The sequence below is a fragment of the Xyrauchen texanus genome, chromosome 22 (assembly GCF_025860055.1).
Source record: "Xyrauchen texanus isolate HMW12.3.18 chromosome 22, RBS_HiC_50CHRs, whole genome shotgun sequence".
Lineage (NCBI taxonomy): Eukaryota > Metazoa > Chordata > Actinopteri > Cypriniformes > Catostomidae > Xyrauchen > Xyrauchen texanus.
This window is the reverse complement of record NC_068297.1, coordinates 28,886,513-28,909,936: the sequence shown is the minus strand read 5'-3', so window position 1 is coordinate 28,909,936 and position 23,424 is coordinate 28,886,513. Positions and strand designations below refer to the sequence as shown.

The following is a 23,424-nucleotide window of genomic DNA, read 5'->3' as shown; positions in this document are numbered from 1 at the left end:
AGACTTCCTAGCAGCCACAATTCATGTCGGAGTGATCTTCATATATCAATCTTTCAGAATCAGCTAACCTCATGTGCTTTCCATGCCACAACACCACCTGCAGGTGTAGAACTAAACTGCCCAATAGTGTCTGCGGCTCTGAAGATGAACACCTTAAACACACACAGGTCAGATTTTTCCGACATGTGATGAGAGCTTGTTGTTTATGAAACAAATTTGTATTTTATTTCAGTTTATGAAAAGTTTTTTTTCTTCCCAATTTGGAATGCCCAATTCCCAATGCGCTCCAAGTCCTCGTGGTGGCGTAGTGATTCGCCTCAATCTGGGTGCTGGAGGACAAATCTCAGTTGCCTCCACATCTGAGACCATCAGTCCTTGCATCTTATCTCATGACTTGTTGAGTGCATTACCGTGGAGACATGGCGAGTGTCATGCTGTCATGAGACAACAGCTGGTCATCCAGGGCCATGAATTCCATAATTTTCCTCATAATTGCTTTGGTATTTTCGTTGCTCATTACAAGGAAAGATAGGAGAGGCTGCTGGCATCCACGCACAACTCAGCACGAACTCCACCGAGAGCGAGAACCACATTATAGCGACCACGAGTGACTCTACCCTCCCTAGGGCCAATTTGGTTGCTTAGGGGACCTGACTGGAGTCACTCTGCACGCCCTGGATTCGTTGTCGTGACTCCAGGGGTGGTAGTCACAAAAATGTTTTTTAATCAATAGTTTGTTTACGTTTCAGTATTCATTTATGGAAATAACCTTGGTGTCACTCAATCAGTTCGTTGTAACGACACTAACAGCAGTCTGTGTGCATGCCATACGCAGTAAGCAAGTCGACCGACCATGTTGACGAAGACAAACGATTAGTAAGCAAGTCATTTTAGTGTCTATTTTTATATGATTGATGAATTTCGTGCTAAGGAGATGAGCCAACAACTTATGTTTCTATACTGGTCTGCTACTACCTGTTGGTTTGGGATCTGGGTCCGGTATGGGAACTGCAGGACATGCGATTCAATGAATTGCACTGCAAGGAAACAGTGGTTTCACAAGTGGATGCCTTGGTACAGTATATTCCATAATACATGGCCACAGACTTTATGTAAAATATCTGCTACATCATTTTCCAGATGGTTGAGGCAGATACGACAGGATGGATATTCTTATTCTACTGTTAGAAGTGTCTCAGCAGCTCATCTCCACAGCCAAGCTCATTCTGCGGGGTTGTGTGAATTCAGATAATGGCAAGACTCCTCTTCTCATCACTTGTGAGCACTTGCATAGGGGAATGATCATCACCCTATTGAGATTCGGCACTGATGATCAGACCAGAGTCACACTTGATGAATGTACTGCTGGGTGTCCAAAACTTTGAAGCCCCAAAATGCACATAAAACCATCATAAAAGTAATCCATACAAATCCAGTGGTTAAATCCATGTCTTCTGAAGTTACAGGATAGGTGTGGCTGAGAAAAAGCTCAATGAGCACGTTTACATGCACACCAATACATTGATTACTCCCACTAATAAGCTCATTTAAAAATCAGCCAAACCAATAAATCAGCATTTACAAGACATTTGAAATAATCACATTATTCTCTGCTTTTGACGTCAATCTGTGTAGAAGTATGCGCTTAACACGTGTGCACACTGGATGAGCCGGTAAGAACGCCAGTTAAGTTGTTTACATGCCATGTGAAATCAGAAAAAATCTACCAGTGTCGGCCAGTTTATTCATAAGCCGTTTATGGCCTTTACGCCGATAAAGGAACACTGTTTATTGTGTTAACACGAGTTGTCAGCTTATTAAGCATAATCGGTGTAATAACGTGCATGTAAATCATTCAATGTTGAAGTATAAATCTTCACTTCACATTCTTTTGTTTTTTCACAATTCAAATTTTTTATGAATATCATCACCACCTGCTGGTCAAAAGTGTGCATTTACAGTAAAAATAAAAACCAATTTAATATTCTTTATATTTCTCACCCACACCCATCATGTAAGCTATGGATATGGATTTAACTACTGTCTAATGGATTACTTTTATGCTGACTTTTGGAGACTCAAAGTTCTGGCCACCATTCACTTGCATTGTAAGGACCTACAGAGCTGAGATATTCTTCTGAAATCTTCAAATTATCATTTAAACAGTGTCATGACCATCAAGGACATCTAATATTCAGAAAACTGGTCCCTCAAAATAACAGATTCTTAATCATTTACATTTGGTCCCCCCAATATTCAGACTTGGTTGATCATGATGGATTTTGCAATGACAGATTCTTATACATTTACATCTGTGACCCTTTTTTTATTTGTGTAAAATGGAATCATGGCTGGAATCTCTTGGTACATGGAATATTTTGCATAAACCTTACTGGATTTTTCCAGTGACTGGCAAATCTACTAACCTCACTGGTTTGTTCATCGTTATCTTAGACAAATACATATTTGGCAGAGGCAGAGAGGGAGGGAGAGAGATAGAGAGATAGAGAGAGAGAGAGAGAGAGAGAGAGAGAGAGAGAGAGACCAGAAAACTACACAAACATACCAAAGTTTGTTCATTCCAGTGGCAACCATTGTGATCTACCAAATGGGATCTTGTCAAACCATGGCCAGATCAATTATCATTTAAGACAACAATAGTCAACTGATTCTCCATATAAACATATTAGAAAAGTAATCAAGAGGGACAGCAAAATTATAGAAATTAAGAATCCCTTTATTACAGACAATGTTTAGTTTATTACAACTGCCAGGTATTTATTTAGGATAAAGATGTGCTAAGGTTTACTACGGCCACAAAGGATTCCTAAATCTTAGCCCAGAACTGATCAGCTAATTAAAATAAGTCCAGAAAGACATAGGAAATGCAGAATGATCAGTGGTAAGAGAATTACAGATGTCATATGTTACAGCAAATCTTGCTAGTGCATTTGTTTAAAAGGGGAAAGCCACTAGTTGGTGGATAGGGATGACAGAATATCTCAATAACTGCGTCCAAACAGCGTGTAGTGCTGGGCAGGTTCTTTGCCGCTGACGCACATCTGACCAGGCTGCAAGATCTTCAAGGGCTCGAAGGGGATACACAGACTCTTAGCTCCCATTGAAGGTGCACCAGGCTCCAGATCTTGATCCCTGTGGATAGGTGAAATGTTAATACATTTTTTTTACCTTAATAAACAGCAATATTTAACTGCATATATTGTAAATTAGGTAAGATACCATGCAGGGCCTTATATAAAAAATGTTGTGTAATGATAAAGAAATCTTTGAATCAGTGAGTGGGTTTACAACCCTAATTCCAAAAACATGCTTGATCTTACACTGATTATGCTTAATTACCCAAGTATGTGTAAGGCTATGTAAACACCTTACACCATGTTCTTCTGTCAGAGAAAGATGATAAACTGTTTAAGCAAAAACAAATCAGCACACAGAGATTTTGCATCTAAACCCCTTTACCGCCTTTCTGTCGGCTTAGCCAATGCTTTTGCCCGTTTATGTTTTGACATCAAACCCAAAGAAAAACCTGATTATTTTAATATCTAATGTAAACACAATCTTATTGTGTAGTTATTAGTGCACTGTTATGCATGTAAACAAACTCTTGTCACCCAATTTATTGAAACAGTTCTGAAGTCTGTTGGCATGTTTGCTACTGAGGTTAAAATCAGAGAGGTCACTTAAATATTTCTGTTGGTATATGTCCTTTTCTGAGTAATGACACAAGGAATGGGCATAACACTTTTCAAAAAGTTGGCATGGCCAACTTTCAAATTTTGGGGGGAAATTCATGGCCAATTAAGGTTTAAAATAAATACGGATACATTTCTTATACATATTCACAACTAGAGGTCAACAGATAGTGGATTTTGCTTATACTGATAACTGAGGTGGTGGAAAAGGCTGATGACAGATTTAAAAAAAGTATTTACTTACTATGGCGGGCACAGACAGATGCTACAAGACTCCAAAATGAATAAAATACCAGATGCAGTTTATTGTGCAGCCAAAATCCCAATAAATAGAAATTATAAAAAAATTCAGATTTGGTTCATAACAAGGGACTTTTAACTATTAACAAGCTGGAAAACTCAAGGGACTCATATTTGAAATTATAGTGACTTTTCTCCATTACTATGCTTTTTATTAAAGCATTTACTAAATTAAGCTTTTTAGCCTATATATTTCAACAGATAAGGTTTAATGAGGAATACGTTTTATTATTATTCACAAGATATCCAGTTGGAGACATGTTGAAATTTTAAAATAAAAACTAATTGCAATTATCGGCATAGATTTTGCCGATAACCGATAGTTCCAAAAGCAAATATCAGCACAGATTAATCTGTAAAACTGATATCTCGGTCTACCTCCATTCACAACAGCATCAAAATATTGAATATACAGTAAACATGTTACCATGTATCGCCCAGCTCTCAATGTTACCCATGTCTGAAATCAACTTGTATAGCTGTAAATGTATTGTACTGTGCTAATTAAGAGGTCATCACATGAACAACAACACTAAAGCTTGGAGAAATTTCTTACTTGGCTGTGGTCTTCTTTATCCAGTCCTCACACTCGATACCTCCACAGAAGGGTATTTGTACAATCTGTGAAAAATTATAGAAGTCAGTCAATCAGAATAGCACATTTCTGGCCAAGGTTTCCATTTCCGTTCTGAATTAACAGAGTTTCTAGTTCAATGCGGTTTCCTTACCCTTTCCTGGTCCAGATCTTTCTGGAATTGCTCCATCGTATCTGCCACAACCATGTGTTTGTTCAAATCATCAGAAGCCCTGAAACAAGTAGGAAAATTACCAGGTGAGGAACTGAAAAAATTCTCATGTAACCAAGATTCTTTTGGACACTAATATCTAACATGTTTATTTGAACCAATAATTCCATCCTCTATCAGCAGGTGCATGTTTATACCGCTTGAAGAGGTTGTTCTGTATCTCTTCCAGAAGGTTTTTGATTTTCTTCTCTGTTTCAGCCTCTGGCATAATGATTTTGTCTCCTGTGTCTCTCCTTACTGCCACACACTGGCCCTGCTTTAAGTCCTTTGGCCCAACCTCCAACCTTATGGGCACACCCTGCATTCATATAAAAGGAAGAACAAAGATTCAGGATTAGTTCACCCGCAAATAAAAATTCTCACATAATTTACTCATCCTCCTGGCATCCCTGATATGTATGACTTTCGTTCTTCAGCAGAACACAAATGTATATTTATAGAAGAATATTTCTGCTTGGTAAATCCATACAAAGCAAGTGAATGGGTGCCAACATTTTGAAGCTCCAAAATCCACATAAATGGAGCATATAAGTAATTCATATGGCTCTAGTTGTAAAATCCATGTGTTCAGACACAATATGATAGGTGTGGGTGAGAAACAGGTCACTATTTGGGTAATTATTTTAATAATACATTGTCCTCCCTGCCCAGTATGGAAGAGAAGGAGAAAGTGAAAGGAAAAGGACTTAAATATTGATCTATCATATCTCTTCAGAAGATATGGATTTAACCACCAGAATTGTCTGGAGTACTTTTGTTGCCTTTATGTGGATTTTGGAGCTTCAAAATTGTGGCACCCATTCACTTGCATTGTATGGACCTACAGAGCTGAAATATTCTTCTAAAAAAATCTTTGTTTGAGTTCTGCAGAAGAAAGAAATTAATACACCTCTGGGATGACATCATTATATTTTTGGGTGAACTAACTCTTTTAAGCCATGAAGCATACAATGTTAAGTTTGCACTTATATAGAGAACCTTCATACCTTCAGCTCCCAATGGTTGAACTTCCAGCCGGGTGAGTAGTTCTCACGCAGGTCAGCCTTCACTCTGATATCGGCCCTCTGCAGTCTGGAAAGATATTTGGAGCACTGGGCCAATAGAAGATCTTTCTCTGCTTCAGGCAAAGAGGCTGTGATGCCACAAGGAATGATGATCACCTATGAAACAGCGTGTTAATATTTTTTAATGTATTTTTTTAAGCAAAAAAACCTAGTGCTTTCAAGGTGTACATTTTATCAGTTTGCATTCCCGGGGAATTAAACCCATGACCCTTGGTGTTGCTAGAGCTACACTTTACCAGATGAGCTACAGGAGAAATCTGCAATGCTATGATCCTTTATAAATGAAAAAGCAAGAGAGGGATGGACTTCTAGCCTACCTGTAGACATGCTACTCTGGGGGGCAGCACCAGGCCCATGTTGTCTCCATGAACCATTGTCAGGACTCCAATGGTTCTGGTAGTGATGCCCCAAGAGTTCTGGAAGGCAAACTGCTTCTCACCTGGCTTCTTGGGGTCTTCAAAGACAATCTCAAACATTCTGGAGAAGTTCTGACCCAGGTGATGAGATGTGGCACCCTGAGGGATTGACAATGAGAGTTAAGTTCCAGTTGTACTCTCTCTGAAGACAATACATGTGTAAATGGGATCCAAAATATTTTTTTATCTGATACCAAATTGCATTTGTAGTGTCAATGCTAATCTGTCTTGATGTTCCTCAGAGGGTTCTTGAAACTGAAGGCTTACCTGAATAGCTCTGCCGCTGGCTGAGATAAAAGCTTCCACAGTGGTGGTGTAGTCTCCTCCAGCAAACTTCTCCTTCTCAGTTTTCCTGCCCTTGATCACAGGGATGGCCATCAGCTCCTCGTACACCCGAACATACAGGTCTAGAATCTGCAGCACCTGCACACAAAAAAATGACAATACAATTATTTATGGATCAGTATGCAAATTAAAAGTTATGTTAGTGGTGTGATAATCCACATCTAACCTCCTCTTCGGCTTCCTCCTTGGTAGCAAAAGCTGTGTGTCCCTCTTGCCATAGGAACTCTCTGGTCCTCAAGAAAGGCTGGGGGTGTTTGAACTCCCAACGCTGAGAAAGGAAGTAAGGGGCAGGAATAAACACTACTGATGCTTATTTTAGACATGGTTGTAAAAGGGAAAGTTTATGACAAAATCTGAATCTGACCACAACGTTGCACCACTGGTTGAGTTTGAGCGGCAGGTCTCTGTGTGACTGGACCCACTTGGCATAGGCCGGGTACATGACTGCATCAACACAAGAGAAAAGTAAATACAGATAATAATGGTGATAATCTGATCTAATTATTTCAGGTGCTTTCAATGTGGCTGCTTTAGTCACTCACCTGTCTCACTAGTGGGACGCACTGCAATGGGCTCTGCCAGCTCCGTCTTTCCTGATCTTGTCACCCAAGCAACCTAGAGGGAAATTGCACAGGAACAGTTTATTTCTTTAAGATAAACTTCCATAATGATATGTATTGTTGTCCGCACCCAATCTGCCCTAAATAACCCCTTTCCACCCTAAAATTAACCTGTTCTTGTCATCCATTATTTAAACTTGGATGACCCACAAGGGGTTGGACTTGCACTGATATACACAGCACATCAATTATATCTGTAGCACTTTATTTTACAGTACTGTTCTACATTTACATACTATATAATTACAACAACTACAGTAATTACTAGGTACTAAACCTAACCCCAACTCTAACCTTATCCCATATTAAAATTAACATATTAACCATAACTTTACACAGAAATGGTTATCACACTAAAATCATTCAGTCTTGTGGCTATACTTCTGAAACAGTGAGCATTTTAACATTCAAAAATTGGCCCTCATTCACTTCCATTGCAAATACCTCACTGTAACCCTGATTTTTACTTTTTTTAAGCAAGGATGAATCAAAATTTATTTTTGTGGTATTCAATATATTGACACACATGCTGTCGATTGAGCTTAACTTTTACTACTGAACCCAGAATATTCCTGTAACTCCTCACCTCTGGTGCGAAGTCTGCAATATGGGTTTTCTCCTTCTCCAGGGCAGCCTGAGAAACAAACATGGGGAAATAGCAGTTCTCCACACCCAGCTTCTTGATCTCCCGGTCAAAGAACTCTTTGATGGCATCCCAGATAGCATAAGACCAGGGCCTCAACACGTAACAGCCACTAACATCATAGTACTCGATCATCTCGGCTTTGGTGATCACCTGAAAATGAAGTAAAGCAAAAGCTATTAATCAGACATCAGTGTTTAAAAAAAAAAAGGGGGGAGGCAATTTTAAAGTAAAGAAGGGTGGAAAGAGCAAAAATGCAAAAGTTGCATAATCATTTTAACCAAGCATACCTGCGAATACCATTCAGCCAGGTTTTCCTCTTTCTTTGCCTCAAGGCCCAATCTACATTTCACAAAAATAAAAGTATCGCAAATGTATTAAATTTATTCAACTTTAATGGAAAATGTCCTCAAAATATAACTCCATATCAGTGAAGTGTACACAAATAAAGTTAACTGTCTGAATAAATACATTCAGACAGAACTGCAGTGTTTGTGGTTTAGTCTTGGAGGACAAAACCAGTTGTGGCAGTACAAAAACAACTGCAAAACTTTCTCAAGCCTCCAAATGCAAGAGTTAAAGCAATAGTTAATCCAAAAATTTACTGCTGAACACAGAGATTTTTTGAAAAATCTCTCAACTCTGCTGGTCCACTTAATACGAGTGAATGGTGGACAAAACTTTGAAGCTTCAAAAAGCACATAAAGCAGCATAAAAGTAATCCATACGACTCCAGTGTTTAAATCTAAACCTTCAGAAGAGATATGATAGGAGTAGGTGAGAAATACATCAATATTTATGTCCTTTTTTACTATAATTTTTTAGCAAGATTCATGGATTTATAAATAAGACCTATCTGCACTATAAAGTCACAGTTTTGTGAACACTTTTAAAATTTAAGAGTACAATCTTTTGTCTTCAAATATCTTCAAGTCTCTCACCGTGTCTGTTTCTTTGGCCCCTGGCTGTCTCCTGCTCCACCGGCTCCAGATTCTTGACCTTGCTGAGGTTTCTCTCCTCCCTTCTGCTGTTTGCATCCTCCTCCACCTCCTCCCTGCTTCTCAGACTTGTTCTCTCGCTCCTTGCGGCTCTTGTCTTCTCCTCCTGTGTTTCCTGAGGCTCCTGAGCTAGTAACAGGTTTGTACTCCTCTCCAGTAAGGGCTTTATATTGACCCTTCAGCTCAAGCAGAGTCTTCACTGCTTTATCCACTTGCTCCTAAAAATTATTAACAAAAATTATTCAAAATAAATAAATGTTTATATAGGCCACATTCACAAGAACATATTTAATTCACTCAACTCACCCTTATGCCATTCCAGATGTGTTACTTTCTTTCATCTGCTGAATTCAAATGAAGATTTTTAGAAGAATTTCTCAGCTCTTTTGATCCCTAAATTGCAAGTGAATGGGTGCCAACATTTTTAAACTCCAAAATTCACCATAGTCAGCATAAAAGTAATTCATAAGACTCCAGTGGTTAAACCAATGTCTTCAGAAGCGATATGACAGGTGTGTGTGTGAGAAAGAGATCAATATTTAAGTTAATTTTACTATAAGTTCTCCTCCTTGCTCAGTCAATTTTTGACTGAGTGTTTTTAGTGATTCACATTCTTTGTGCATATCGCCCCCTACAGTGCAGGGAGAAGTATTTCTAGCAAAAGATATTAAATATTAAAAGACTTAAATATTGATCTGTTTCTCACCCAAACCTATCAATATCACTTCTAAAGACACTGGAGTCATATGAATTACTTTTATGATGCTTTCATGTGAAATTTTGAGGGTCAAAATTTTGGCACCCATTCACTTGCATTGTATGAACCTTCAGAGCTGAAATATTATTCTAAAAATAATAATTTGTGTTCTACCGAAGAAAGAAAGTCATCCACATCTGGGATGGCATGAGGGTGAGTAAATGATGAGATAATTTTCGTTTTTGGTTGAATTATCACTTTAACATGAGTTCTCGCAATACTTTGGCAGTAACAAACCTAAGTACTCAAGGGGGCGATAGAGTACCTTCAAAGGCCTGTGTCTTTAAATCAGATGCGTTATTATTTAGGTTGGTAATATGCTGACAGTTTAAAAAGCTTGCAATATCACCAATATTATCTGCAAACTGTTACTCTGCAGAAACTTACTTGAAAGAGAAAACTGATCATACAAGACAAATGCCCAAATTTCAGAATGCAACGATATTCAAAATCAAGCTTGACTAGCTAGAAGTGTTCACCTACTTGCGTATGTTCAGAGCCTTAATATGCATATGAAAGAACTCAAATCTTTCAGCTCTTGATTTTACTGTTCCCTTTCGATGGAAGCTTCGACGTTGCGTAATGACACAATTGGAACTACGTCAGTGGTCACACCATCTCGCCACTCACTGATTTTACAGTCCTTCCGTTGTTAAGGAGGTGTGCTTTGGGTTCTCCGTCGGTCACTCTTCTCATGCGAGTCTACTGTTTGGTACGCATCGGACACTTGAGATTTAGCATGTATGGGTGATCGAGTAGGTCATAATTTGTGTATGGAGAACCAAAGATGTCATAATTTCTGTATGAATGATTATAGTTTCTGTTTAAGAAACTACTGGGACATGATTTGTATATGGAGGCCAATTGGTATCAAAATGAAAGAAAATACAGCCAGTTCATCTCTTCCCCATGTTCACACATTCTTCCTTGTTCTAATGCTAGGGAAGATGGGTTATCTGGTGTTCTCTGCTGTAAATACATTCAGAGTGAGCCCTTTTTATATTTGCCCCATCATAGCTGAGGGTCTCGGGACAGGCATAACAGAATTCGATGTATAATAAGCTCAAGTTTTCACAAATCACACTTTCATAAACATCACACGCTGTTCCCCCATAATAATGCTGGGGCCATTGTGGCAAACCTGCTTACTCCAAATTTCTCCCATGCTCACACATTCTTCCCCGTTCTATGCTAGGGGAGATGGTTTATCTGGCGTCCTATGCTGTAAATACATTCAGTGACCCTTTTATAATTGTCTAATTGAATTCGGCCTCTGTCTACATGGCCAAGGGTCTTGGGACAGGCATGACAGAATTTGATGTACAATAAGCACAAGTGTTAATGAATCTCACTTGCATAAATGTCACATACTTTCCCCACATAATGAATGTTGGGGTCATTGTGGCTACCAGCTTCCCCAATGTTTATACACTCTTTCCCGTTCAAAACACCAGGAAAGACAATATTTTTCTGTAAACGTTCCTGCTGTGAAAACATTTCAGGGTGACAGTCATTAGGCCTAAATACAATCAAGGCAAAACATTGTTAAACCCCATTTAATCAGCCACAATGATGGAGGCGCAGAGGCTTTCCTCCTCCTTGTCCTCCTCAAGCCAAGAGTGCCAGCAGTTACAAGACATTCCGAAGTGGGTATTTTTTCTTTTTTTCAGCCAGGGGACTGGTTTGTGACAATAGATATGAAGACTGCTTATTTCCACATTCAAATTATGCTAAGGCATAGGTGTTTTCTTAGTTTCACTTTAGGGGGCAATTTGTACCAATTTTGTGACCTTTTCGGACTTGTGTTAGCACCTCGTACATTCACAATATGCATGGATGCAGCACTGATGCTTTGAGGCATAGCTCACTCAGAGAGTTTGGATGCCCAACATCAAGATGTCGCTCTCAGTCACTTAAGCAGTCTAGGTTTGCGAGTCAACCTAGCGTAGGGTTCTACGTTTAGGAGCGGGTTTGGTTATTAGCGATAATTAGCAATTATTAAAATAAATAGGGGCTACCCAGCTCGGTTACTATGGAAACGGGTTCGCTTTCTGGGGATGGGCATTCCACTGGAACAGGTGTGTTGCCGCAAAGTGATGACGACAGACGCCTCATCTGTGGGTCAGAGTGCTATGTATAAAAATACATCCAGCTCAGTGAGTATGGATAGGTCAGCAGCTAAATTCGCACATAAACTGTCTGGAGACGTTAGTGGTGCTGTTTGCATTGAGGTTCTTCCGGAATTTCGGAGCAGTTATGTCCTCATTCGGTCGGACAAAAGGGTGGTGTTTTACATCAACTGCCCAGTTGGTTCAGTGCTGTTTTTTTGCAGAAGCGTTTTGGGGCTGGGGTTACCCCAGCAATGAATGAGTTCACGTGGCCGCTGCAGCTGAGCATACACTGGTGAATGGAGTTTCTATTGAAAGACATTCTCTTGTCTCTTGTTTTATGTGAGGAGCACGCAGACTTTGACCTTTTTGTCCCATCCGTGTTCCCTTTATGGGATTTATCTGTTATTAGAGTTGCTCTCGGCTGCACCGTTCGAGCCTTTAACATCAGTATCTGAGAAAATTCTGACTCTTAAAATGGCCCTGTCATTAACATTGGCATTGTTTAAGAGGGTTGGTGATTTGCATGCCCTGTCCATCAATCCCTTGTGTATGGATTTTGAGCCAGGGTTATCTAAGGTCATGCTGAGACCTTGTTTGGGCTATTTGCCTAATGTCATCTCTACATGATTTCGCTCGCAGATTGTTAATTTGTATTCCTCTACCACTTGAGTTGGAGGAGCATAAGAGGCTACATATGCTATGCCCAGTATGGGCTTGTGGGATTATGTTGACTATACTAGCCAAAGATTTAAGTCAGAGCAGTTGTTTGTGTGGTTTGGTGGCTGCAACAGGGGTGTTACAGTGTCCAAGCAAAGACCATCAATGGATTGTGCATGAATTTGAGTGTTTACGAGGCATGCAGTTTGCCTTTTCCACTGGGTATTCGAGCCCATTCTAAGAGGTGCATGGCATACTCATAGGCATTGGCTAGAGGTGCATCCTTGGAAAACATTTGTATGGCGGCAGGATGATCCTCTCCGCATAATTGTGTTAGATTTTATAATTTGGATGAGAGTTTGACTCCTGCTTCCCAAGTTCTCGCTGTTGGAACAGGAGTAAGTTCATGAGGTTTATATTCCTTAGCTATCTTGTGAGCTGCTATAAGTTTGCCACTCAGGCTTAGAGAGTTGGCAGCTGCTGTTTTCATGGCGTGATGGTATTAATCTCAATTGCGTCATTACGCAACATTGAAGCTTCCTTCGAAAGGGAACATCTTGGTTAAGAATGCAAACTTGGCTTCCTGAGAGGGAATGAGATGTTGTGTGGCTGGCCATACTCTCTAGTTGCTGCACAGGCTAGTGACTTGCAGAAAATCTGGTGAGATGGCACCAAGCATTCGCCTATATGGAGCCCGTGTAGTGGCTCCCTATGGGCGTTGCTTAAGCGCCATCAGAGAATAAATTACCGTGATTGTATACAGGCTTTAGACAACGTGACCACTGACGTAGTTCCAATTACGTCATAACACAACATCTTATTCCCTCTCAGGGAAGCAAGGTAGAACTTTAAAATGACTAGAAAATTGCTTAATGCAAGACACAGAAAACATTGATTCTGGGGAATCAAGAACTAACCAATCGAATCTGCCCAAGAAACCTTGATACTGCAAGTCAATTGTTAACAGAAAGGAAACAAACCTTAGCAGCATTCTCTGCCTTGAGTCGTCTCACTTGCTCCCCCTGCTGGGCAATGTCTGCAAACAGAGCTTGAGCCTGAGGGGAGGAGCTGGACTGAGGTTGGGATTGGCTAGACTGAGTTTGGATGGGAGCTGTGGAAGGAGGCACACCTGGTTTGTATTCCTGTCCAGTTTGCTGCTTGTACTCAGCTTTAAGTTTCAGCAACTGCTTCACAGCTGCATCTACCTGATCCTGTAAAAATTGAAAGATTGCTTAAATAGCACTTTAAATCAAAACATTTAAAAATTGACCAAAATAAGATTACGCAATTAACAACCTTGGGTGAATTTTCTGTTTTCAGTTTCCTCACAAGGTCTCCTTGTTGAGAGACATGCTCGTAAATAGCCAAAGGAGAGTTGTCTGAGGAGCAAGACACTACAGTGGTGGTGGCAGGGTGTGCTGGAGTCGATGGAGAAGCACCAGCTGGAGGAGCACCGGGCTTGTATTCTTGCCCCGTCACCTGCTTATATTCTTCCTTCAGAGCCAAAAGCTGTTTTACTGCTGCATCAACCTGGTCCTGAAGAAAGGGGTTTGAAAGATGTTATCCTGATACTTGTTCGACAAGTAAATGTCAAGATAAAACTGATGGAAATACATGGCCTCACTTTTGATGCTTTCTCAGTTTTAAGCTTTCTGACCAACTCTCCCTGCTCTGCCAGACGGCCATATAAAGATGCAGGGGTTCAGCTCTGAAAATAATATCCTAATAGCCGTACAGATCTTGCTTCTTTTCATATCAAATTCCATTATGTCAAATTAATGTTTAAATTTTGAAACTAACCTAATTAAATGTATACTTACATTTTGGATACTGAGCAGCTCATGATTACCAGGCACATGTATAACTGGGGTTTAACAAAGTTTATTACGTCTCATTCGGAACTTCATCTATAAAGGCGAATTAATGAGAGACAATTTGCTTTTTGTTTTTTACAGTGGGAATATAACTAGTGCTCTGTCCCTTTACGAGAGCACATGCATGTTAAACAGTCTACGCTGCATGGAGAGAGATGATGATGATACTGGATACTTAAAATGCAATCCCACTACGAAATTGTTTTCTTTCTATTTTCTACATATTGGTAATAACTGCTGCCAAGACACTTGGAAAAGAGAGAGGACAGTGCTATGAGAGTGAACTCGGTGTTTGCACGATCTTGTACTTGCATGCGACTGTGCCTTGGCGTGTCCAATATATTATGCACTTTTTTTGATACTTTGGTCGGGAAAAAAAACAACTCCACAGGAAAACGACGAAAACCGGTATTACCGCTGGTTGGACGCTAGGTGGTACTATGGGATCATTTTCATTATGTGGTGTTAGGGTTAAGCTTACACAATGGCCCTGTCCCAAATGGCGCACTTCATGCGGACTTTCGGTCTCGTGGACTTAAATTGCGCGTGCTCGCTGAGTCTACGAGTCCGTAGGCCGTCCCATTTAGCATTTTAACGCTCTGAAGTGTGCTCAGCAGCGCCCCCTTTGTACCCTTGAAGTGGTCTTCCGCGAAGCCCGCATAGATCCAGGCTTCACGCACTTCAAGTACCCAGGAGTCCTTGCGAAAGGCCAATCAGACAACTGGTGTGATTTCGCTCACGGACACAGACAATTGATAACATGGCTGAGAAGAAAATATTTAAGTGTAAGTATCATTATGGTTTTTATGACTGTGTACATTTTACCAGTTGTTACCTACAGTTTATACAAATATTATGGTCATCGACCAGTGGTTGATGTCTCAAACATAGTAATAGCGCGCTGAATAATAGGCTGATCGCATAACGATTCATTATATAGAACCGAATGGCAGGGCTTTACTGAGTCATATGTAAGTGAAGTATGGATATTTAAACCTGTAAATTAAAAAGCGACATAAAAAAACAAGGTACACATAAAAATATAAAATACATATATATATATATATATATATATATATATATATATATATATATATATATATATATATATATATATATATATATATATATATATATATATATGTGTAAATAAAGAAAAAGAAAATTAAACAGTAAATCAAATAATAATGACTTAATGCATTAATGACTTTTGACAAGTTATATGTTTATCTACAAAGTCAATAACATTTACTTGCTTACCCTTTCCTCCGTGCATAACATCAGCATTTGTATGCATGAAAAATAATCTTGTCTTCTACGACGTCGGAGCGTATAAATGTGATTTCTCTGCATGGCAAGCCATCTCGCAAACACAATAGAAAAACAACAACAATAGGCAGCATATTTCCCCGAACCGAACCTGCAGCTCCTGTCCAACAATAACCACGCTTCACGATCGAGTCTGTCCCAAAAATACTTCTCAATGCGCCCTTGTGGACTTGCGCAAGGGGCCCTATAAGTCTGCACTACATGACGTCACCGAAGTGTGGACTCTGAGGAAGTCCACAAGTCCGGAGTGTGCCATTTGGGACAGGGCCAATAAAGCAAGACACCTTGATTTCAAACTTTGAACTTTATTTTTTATTAAAACAAAAATTTCAAATGAAACTGGAAAAAAATAAGTGCATTTAAAATGTGTTTTTCAACTTTTTCAAAGATGGCTTTACAAAAGTTGTGAACTGGCAAAGAAGTTTCTTCCGTGCATTCTCTACCTGTCAGGTATTTCGTTATCCAGGAAAATATATCATGTGTGTGAATAAATTAGTTTAGTTCCATCCTTCACGATATATACATCCAATTACATCGGAAACCTCGGGGCTGAGGGATTAGTGAATATTATTGCTTTATTGATTTTGCATTGAAATTTAATAATTTATTTAAAAAATGAAAAACTTTAAATCAAATACATTTCTAAATTAAAATTGCACTCCAAATGAAACAAAAAAGCAAATAAATAAATAATAAAAGTGATAAAATAATATATATATATATTAGATATTAATCAGTGAAATATAAATTATGGTTCGAGGTGTATGTGTTTTTGTATTATTTTATATAGTTTGTATAATTTTACAGGCTGCAGAGTTACATTCGCAATAAACTGCTCTGTGGATATAAAGTGAACTGAACTCAAAGCACCTCCTGAGATGTCGGAGGTCATTTGCAGCACTCATAAAAAATAAATATCGGAAGGCAGAAACCAAGTTTGTGATCTTTAGATGCGCATGTTCCACGAGACTGCGCGCCTCCATATCAGCGCGTCATATATGCCCATATACGGCTTTTCTGTCATCTGTTCTTAATAATATAATAAAGAGTGTTACTTCAAACGTGGGTCTTTGTGTCTACGGGCAAATTATTTGTTATATTTATTTGATAATAATAATAATTTAATAGATTAATGGGAAAACGAGCCAAATATCGCCATGACATGATCAAAGACATCAGCTATTGGTGATCACTGACCATCATTGATCCCGAGATCCTGGTCTGTCGGCTCAACCCTAATGTGCATTTCTCTCTATAAATTAACTAAATGTTCAGACAGTCTCTTGCTGTTTTTTCCGACACATTCAGAATCATTACCGCTTTTCCCTGTGTCGCTGTGGCTCGCTTCGTGCGTGCGCTTGTAAAAATGATATTTTAAAGGCTCATGATTTAAAAGGAAGCTGGCTTCCTTTTCTTCTGCTTTCTATCTTGTTTCTAAACAGTGATTAAAATTTAGCAATTCTGTGATTTGCAGACTAAAAACAGCCATTTGGCTCCTTAATATTTCAGTTTAGGAGCCAATGGCTCCTTAATTTTTTTTAGTCTGGAGCCCTGCATAGTAAATAAAATAGTTGCAAGCCTGCTACGGAGAAGATTGCGCTAATTTTACAATTCCCTTAACAGAAATAACAAAGTATCCAATGAGAATCGCCAGTTTTACATACGTGTACGTGATTTCATCAGGATACACGCTTTGAGTTTTAATCGCATCTGCACTGTGACTTTACAAAATATTAAATGATTTCTGGATTACTACATTGATTTTTTCCTGGGATGATGGATATAAATAATCAGATGTTTATCGATAGTGGGTAATTGAACTATATTGTACACTTAAATGTCATGAAATCTAGTTTACACGAAGGAAGTATTGTGTGCCTGTAACTGTGTGGTTAACTTTTATCAAGACGTCTTAAGTTAATGGGTGAGTATTTCAGTACAGCAATTTACATTGAGTCATAAAAGCCTTATTGTAAATGATTGTGTTGATAAATAGGTTTATAATGCATTTTCAACATGCTGTCCACTGAGATCAGCATGTGCTCCATGGTTAAAAAGCGCCTCTCCCTCCTCATCTCATCTCTCTGGCTGCAGCATGGAGCACTGCACACGTGGCTCATGAGTCCGGTTTAAACTGTAACCTGAAGACACAGGCTGTGTCCAAAAATGAAAATGCTGCCTTCGGAGGCTGTATAAAGATGGATGAAGGTAGGATGAAATAAGGTGCCTTTTAAACAGTTCAGAGAGATCCATTCATCCAACAACACTGTTGTTTAAACCATTAACTGATAAGGCAGATGCCTACATTTTCTGATGTAGCCAAAGTTTGTATAAAACAGACCTAAACAAATAAAAGTGTACCTCCGATCCTGGCATCCTCCATCTGTGTTGTTGATTTTATTCTTGTTGTTCCTATTGAAACGTGCGTGCAAATAACATCCAAATAAAAATGGTAGCTACTAGATGACGTCACGATGATCAAGGGCATATTGTCGTTGTGAGACTTTCCTTTAAACTTGACCTCTAGACTCAGTCAGTCATCTTGGATTAATTTGTTTTGTTTAACTCAACTCAACTCAACGCAATGCGTTTGGGAGTTGCTTTCATGAAGAGTACATGTAATGCTGCCTAAGAATTTAGCCAAAATTAGATATCTACCTTTTATAACAGCCTTTGCATCAGGAGCATGCCTATGATACCATAAAATGCGGTCTAGGTAGGTAGCTCACTAGGTATTGGAACAGCGCAACTGAAACAGACCTTGGATACTTTTTCAGCCTTCAGTTTTCGAACCACCTCGCCTTGCTCAGCAACACGAGTGAAAGGACAAGAGGAGGAAGCAGGGATTGGACTTCCTGCGGCAGGGGTTGGGGCAGTAAAGCTCTTCTGTGCTGGAGCGGAAGTGGTAGTTTCCGCTCCAGCACAGAAGTCAGAGCGGGGGGAAAAAAAATTAAAAATATGAGATGAATATTTCTTTCATTACAATTTCTGAAACAAAGTGGACAAAACAGTTAGGAGGTATTCAGCACTTACTGGTTTAGCAGCTGCTTGGCACTTGCCCTTGGAGCCAGCAGTGGGCATCTCTTTAGTGTGTCCATCTGGGATGTAGAGCAGGACACAGGGGCTTTCCTTACAGCTGTTGGGACTAGACAAGGTCATATGTTTTACATTAATATTTTACACAGGGCTCTCTCCCATTTTAACCAATTAATTTCCATGATTGTTTCAGGTATTTGTGAATACTGGATATAGATTTTAAATAGATCTTTATAGATTTTACTCTATACAAGAGAGTGGAATCAGCAAGGAATCAGAAGCAGATGGCGAGTATACAAGAGCTGTATACAAACACCAGCGACCCTGAGCCACCCCACGATGACCCAGTAGAATTGGAGCCAGCCATCTTGGATGAGGAAGTGGTATGAGTGCTGAAGCAGTTACCAAACAACAAGGCACCTGGTATTGACTGCATCCTGGCAGAAATGCTGAGGCCTGTTCCACCAGCGGCTATCACAGCAATCTGCCAGAAGATTTGGGAAACCAGTAGGTGACCAAAAGATTGGAAGAGATCAGTATTCATCCCACTGCCTAAGAAAGGCGATGCAAGGGACTGTTGCAACTACCGTACAATAGCCATGATTCCTCATGTGAGCAAAGTCCTTCTGAAGATCATAAAGCAGCGTCTGCATCTAATCATCGAAGCAGAACTACCTGACTTGCAAGCTGGGTTCCAGCGAGGTCGTAGTACCCGTGACCATATTGCAAATCTGCAGTGGATTATGGGGAAATGTCAAGAAAATCAGAAAAATATCTACATGTGCTTCATCGACTATAGCAAAGCTGCATTCGACTGCATCGAATACGATAAGCTATGGAAGGCCCTGCAAGAACTGGGAGTGCCAGCACAATTGATCCAGCTGATAAGATCCCATTATACAGACCAAGAAGCAACTGTCCGAACACAACACGGAGACACCGAGTGGTTCAAGATTGGGAAAGGTATGCGACAAGGTTGTATTCTGTCCCCTTTTCCTTTCAGTCTTTATGCAGAAATTATCATGAGGAAATTATATCTGGAAAAATCCAAAATCAGTGTGAAGATTGGTGGCAGAAATATCAACAATCTCCGCTATGCTGATGATACAACATTAAATGGCGGAAACGGAAGATAGCCTAAAACACCTCATACTAAGAATCAAAAAGAAAAGAAAAAAAGATGGGCCTCCACCTCAACATCAAAAAGACAAAGATCATGACAACAGCTGGAAATGGAGCAGTAAAAATAACCATTAATAGTGAAGAGATCGAATGCATCAAGGATTTCTGCTTCCTGGGATCCATGATCGACTGAACTGGAGATTGGGGCCCTGAAATCAAGCAACGAATTGCGTTAGGCCATAGTGCGAGGCCGAGCATGCACCAAATCTGGAGAAGCAAGGCCATCAATCTCACAACCAAATGTAAACTGGTTCATGCTATTGTGTTCCCCATATCAATGTATGGGTGTGAAAGCTGGACCCTGAAAAAAGCTGACCGGAGGAGGATTAATGTTTTCGAGCTACGTTGCTGGAGAAGACTGTTACGGATACCATGGACAGCAAGGGTCATAAACAAAGAGGTTCTGGAGCACATCAAGCCAGAAATGTCACTTGAAGGAAAGATCAGCAGAATCTAGCTCACTTACTTTGGCCATATTATGAGATCACTTTCATTGGTGAAAGCAATGATGCTTGGAATGATCAGTGGAACAAGAAGATGAGGCTGCCAAGAATTTGCTGACTCGACACCATCAAAACGGACACTGGCCTAGGCGTAGAACAGCTAAAAGTGAAAGTCCAAGACCAGAAAGCGTGGAGAGAGATGGCCCATAGAATCGCAGAGAGTCTGATCTGGCTGAATGGATAACACACACTACAGGTAGGCCCACAGCAGCCTCAGCTTTCTGTTCTTTGCTGACAAAAGTAAAACCCAATGTGGTCATCTGCTGTTGTAGCCCATCCGCCTCAAAGTTCAACGTGCTATGCATTCTGAGATGCAATTGTGCTCACTACAATTGTACAGAGGGGTTATCGGCGTTACCATAGCCTTTCTGTCAGCTCAAACTGGTCTGGCCATTCTCTGTTGACCTCTCTCATTAACAAGGCATTTCTGTTCACACAACTGCCGCTTGCTGGATGCATTTGGCACCACTCTAAGTAAAATATAGAGACTGATGTGCGTGAAAATCCCAGAAGATCAGCAATTACAGAAATACTCAAACCAGCCCATTTGGCACCAACAATCATGCCATGGTCAAAATCACTGAGATAATTTATTTCCCCCCATTCTGATGGTTGATGTGAACATTAATTGAAGCTCCTGATCCATATCTGCATGATTTTATGCACTGCTGCCGCACAATTGGCTGATTAGAAAATTGCATTTGTAAGTAGGTGTACTGAATAAAGTGTATACTGAGTGTATATTCACTGGCTTTTGAGATCAATATATTTCTATGACTTCTCCAGGCTTTAAAAAAACCCAGGAGCAGATTCACAAGACTTATTTTGTTAGAACTGATTGGAACCTGAAACCTGTTTGGCTCATAAGGTTGATCACAGATGTAGAAGCCCCGCCTCTGCAGCTGAATGATGTCACCTTTCTTCAGGTCCTTTAGGCAAGGGTCTCCCAGCATCTTCTCCTCTACCTGGAAACAGAACATTTATTAGACCAAGAGCCCCATCCCAGGTGACATAATCACAAGTAGACAGGTGTGACCAAATGTTATCTACTGTGAACAATTGAGATTAGGGGAGGGTCTCACCTTGCTGTTCTTGTTGATGTAATCCTTAAAATTGTCATCCTTGCCGAGGACTGGTTTGGTAATGAGGTGGCTGTAGTTGACACAAACAGTGGGCAGGAATGGAGCGTGGGTGGTGTCAGCCAGCCACGTGATCTTAGTGGTCTTTTTAAAATCTGTGTTTTCCAGGTTTAGACGGGCTTCCAGACCAGAAATCGCTCCACTGCTGTCCCTGTGGAGATCAAAAGAGAAGAAAAGCTTTAGTGCAGCAATATGCATCTACACAAGACCTGCACTACATACATACATACCATCAATATACATACTACACAACTCTTTGGAATACTTAATTCTGATTGGTCAATTGCAGCATTCTTGTATAATGAATGCTAAACTGTAAAACTGACCATTGTCCCATGCAACCAATTTCCTTAAAGTTTTATATCTCTTGTATTACTCCACAATCTCTTTTTTCACAGTCAAATCGATATTTCATGTCCATTTATTCGTTTAAGCAACCATATAATACGCAAGACAATGCACAGCGAGCTACTGTAGTCATTATTGCAAAATAAACCCCAACAGGGTAACATGTTTATATTCCAATAATGCCCAGCTGACCATTATTCCTTACATTTCACATGTACATTCGGTGTCTGTTGCGTTATATTTCTGAAGGTTTTACCTGTTGATTTTGGTGATGATGATGTTTCCCCAATTGATGAAGGTTACTATCTCGCCCTCAGTAAAAGTTTCGGCATCAGCACCCTCAACAAACACATTTGGGCCATACCACAACTGCTTCATTCCCACGTCTGCATTCTACAAATCCCCAGAGTGAGATATGACTGTAAACCAACTTCATGTGACAAGGCCCAATTTAAAAAGACAAAAATCAAACAAACAAAACTGTCTATCTGACACAATAACCACATTTTGGATTCACAAGGGAATTCTCTGTTGATAGACTTTGTCCAACAAACCATGTTACCTTGGGATGTTTGGCAACCTCCTTCATCTCCTCCTTGGCTTCAGAAATGAAGACTGGAACCACCTTTGAGCTCAGTAGGGCTGTGTATCTGGGAGCGACTGGGTCAATGATCTACACAGAGAAAAGGAACGAGAGAGAGAGAGAGAGAATGAAACAAATGGCAGCAGAGACATTTATATCAAAATAAACACACTAAAGGCTTCTTTGCCTATGAACAGTTCTGTATGGATGGATAGACCAACATCAACAGATCACACAGGATTGAAAGGACATGAATGTAAAACAATGGAGGAAGAAGAGAAGAGGTTGCCCTACAAATAATCAGTCGGTCAATTGAATGTCTGGGCTGAACATTTTCCACTCTATTTACCCATCAGTAAAACATTGTAACATTTCAATGTGACACTGATATCACAAGAACTCTTGCGGCAAGAGCTCTTCTAGTCCAAGTGCTGTGTTGTGGGTTCTTGGCCTGTTCTGATCACGCAATTTATTTAACAATACCACATCAATTATTCCAATGGACTATCATTTGGAATCTTCCCAAATCCTCACATCTCTCTTTCATTCCGTTTTCGCAGCAGCCCTTTATAGCTTTTATTTTCTTCCCTTTACTTCACTTCTTTTCTTCCAAATAAGCATCCTTTAGAGTGGGATTATGGAACAGACCTAATAGGTGGGAAAAATATTTATATTTTAAAGTATTGAAATGTTTTTCTTTGTGACATTGCATCAATATTTGCATGCCAAATATCAATATTATTTTAATTTTTCCACCTCAATATTGTGGAGATGGGGAAAAAAAAAAATCTTTGCCAAACTGATCTAGGAATTGAAAAACAGTCCCATAGTAGGTGCAGTTATCATGCTTTACACATAATAACCCTACCTTAACAAAATGTATCACAATTTTACAGTAGTAACATTGAGATAATTTGACATATACAGCTGAAGTCCAAAGTTTACATACACATTAGCCAAATTGAAATGTAGAAAGCATACACTGTATTGGGTCAGTTAG

The 23,424-nt window shown here is 39.7% G+C and overlaps 1 protein-coding gene and 1 non-coding gene across 3 annotated transcripts in view; both read right to left on the bottom strand.

Annotated features, from left to right (window-relative positions):
• Positions 1-2,332: 2,332 nt before the first annotated feature.
• LOC127662625 (bifunctional glutamate/proline--tRNA ligase-like) overlaps positions 2,333-23,424 on the bottom strand; it is a 44,445-nt gene continuing 23,353 nt past the window's right edge. The window contains exons 13-33 of one of the 2 annotated variants that reach the window (XM_052153901.1): positions 22,404-22,514; positions 22,098-22,234; positions 21,437-21,644; positions 21,207-21,319; positions 18,663-18,778; positions 18,394-18,548; positions 13,727-13,966; positions 13,411-13,641; positions 8,849-9,123; positions 8,198-8,249; positions 7,851-8,060; positions 7,187-7,259; positions 7,009-7,088; positions 6,811-6,912; positions 6,567-6,722; positions 6,201-6,398; positions 5,806-5,979; positions 4,957-5,117; positions 4,742-4,820; positions 4,570-4,634; positions 2,333-3,153 (exon numbers count right to left, since the gene is read on the bottom strand). In XM_052153901.1, coding sequence (XP_052009861.1) covers positions 3,003-3,153; positions 4,570-4,634; positions 4,742-4,820; positions 4,957-5,117; positions 5,806-5,979; positions 6,201-6,398; positions 6,567-6,722; positions 6,811-6,912; positions 7,009-7,088; positions 7,187-7,259; positions 7,851-8,060; positions 8,198-8,249; positions 8,849-9,123; positions 13,411-13,641; positions 13,727-13,966; positions 18,394-18,548; positions 18,663-18,778; positions 21,207-21,319; positions 21,437-21,644; positions 22,098-22,234; positions 22,404-22,514 — 3,087 coding nt within the window. In that variant the 3' untranslated portion in view covers positions 2,333-3,002. The remainder of the gene's footprint in view (positions 3,154-4,569; positions 4,635-4,741; positions 4,821-4,956; positions 5,118-5,805; positions 5,980-6,200; positions 6,399-6,566; positions 6,723-6,810; positions 6,913-7,008; positions 7,089-7,186; positions 7,260-7,850; positions 8,061-8,197; positions 8,250-8,848; positions 9,124-13,410; positions 13,642-13,726; positions 13,967-18,393; positions 18,549-18,662; positions 18,779-21,206; positions 21,320-21,436; positions 21,645-22,097; positions 22,235-22,403; positions 22,515-23,424) is intronic. The other variant, XM_052153900.1, reaches the window with a different exon arrangement.
• LOC127662941 (small nucleolar RNA SNORA47) lies at positions 8,340-8,473 on the bottom strand. Its single transcript, XR_007972944.1, has one exon. It is a non-coding gene; the product is annotated as a small nucleolar RNA SNORA47 (small nucleolar RNA).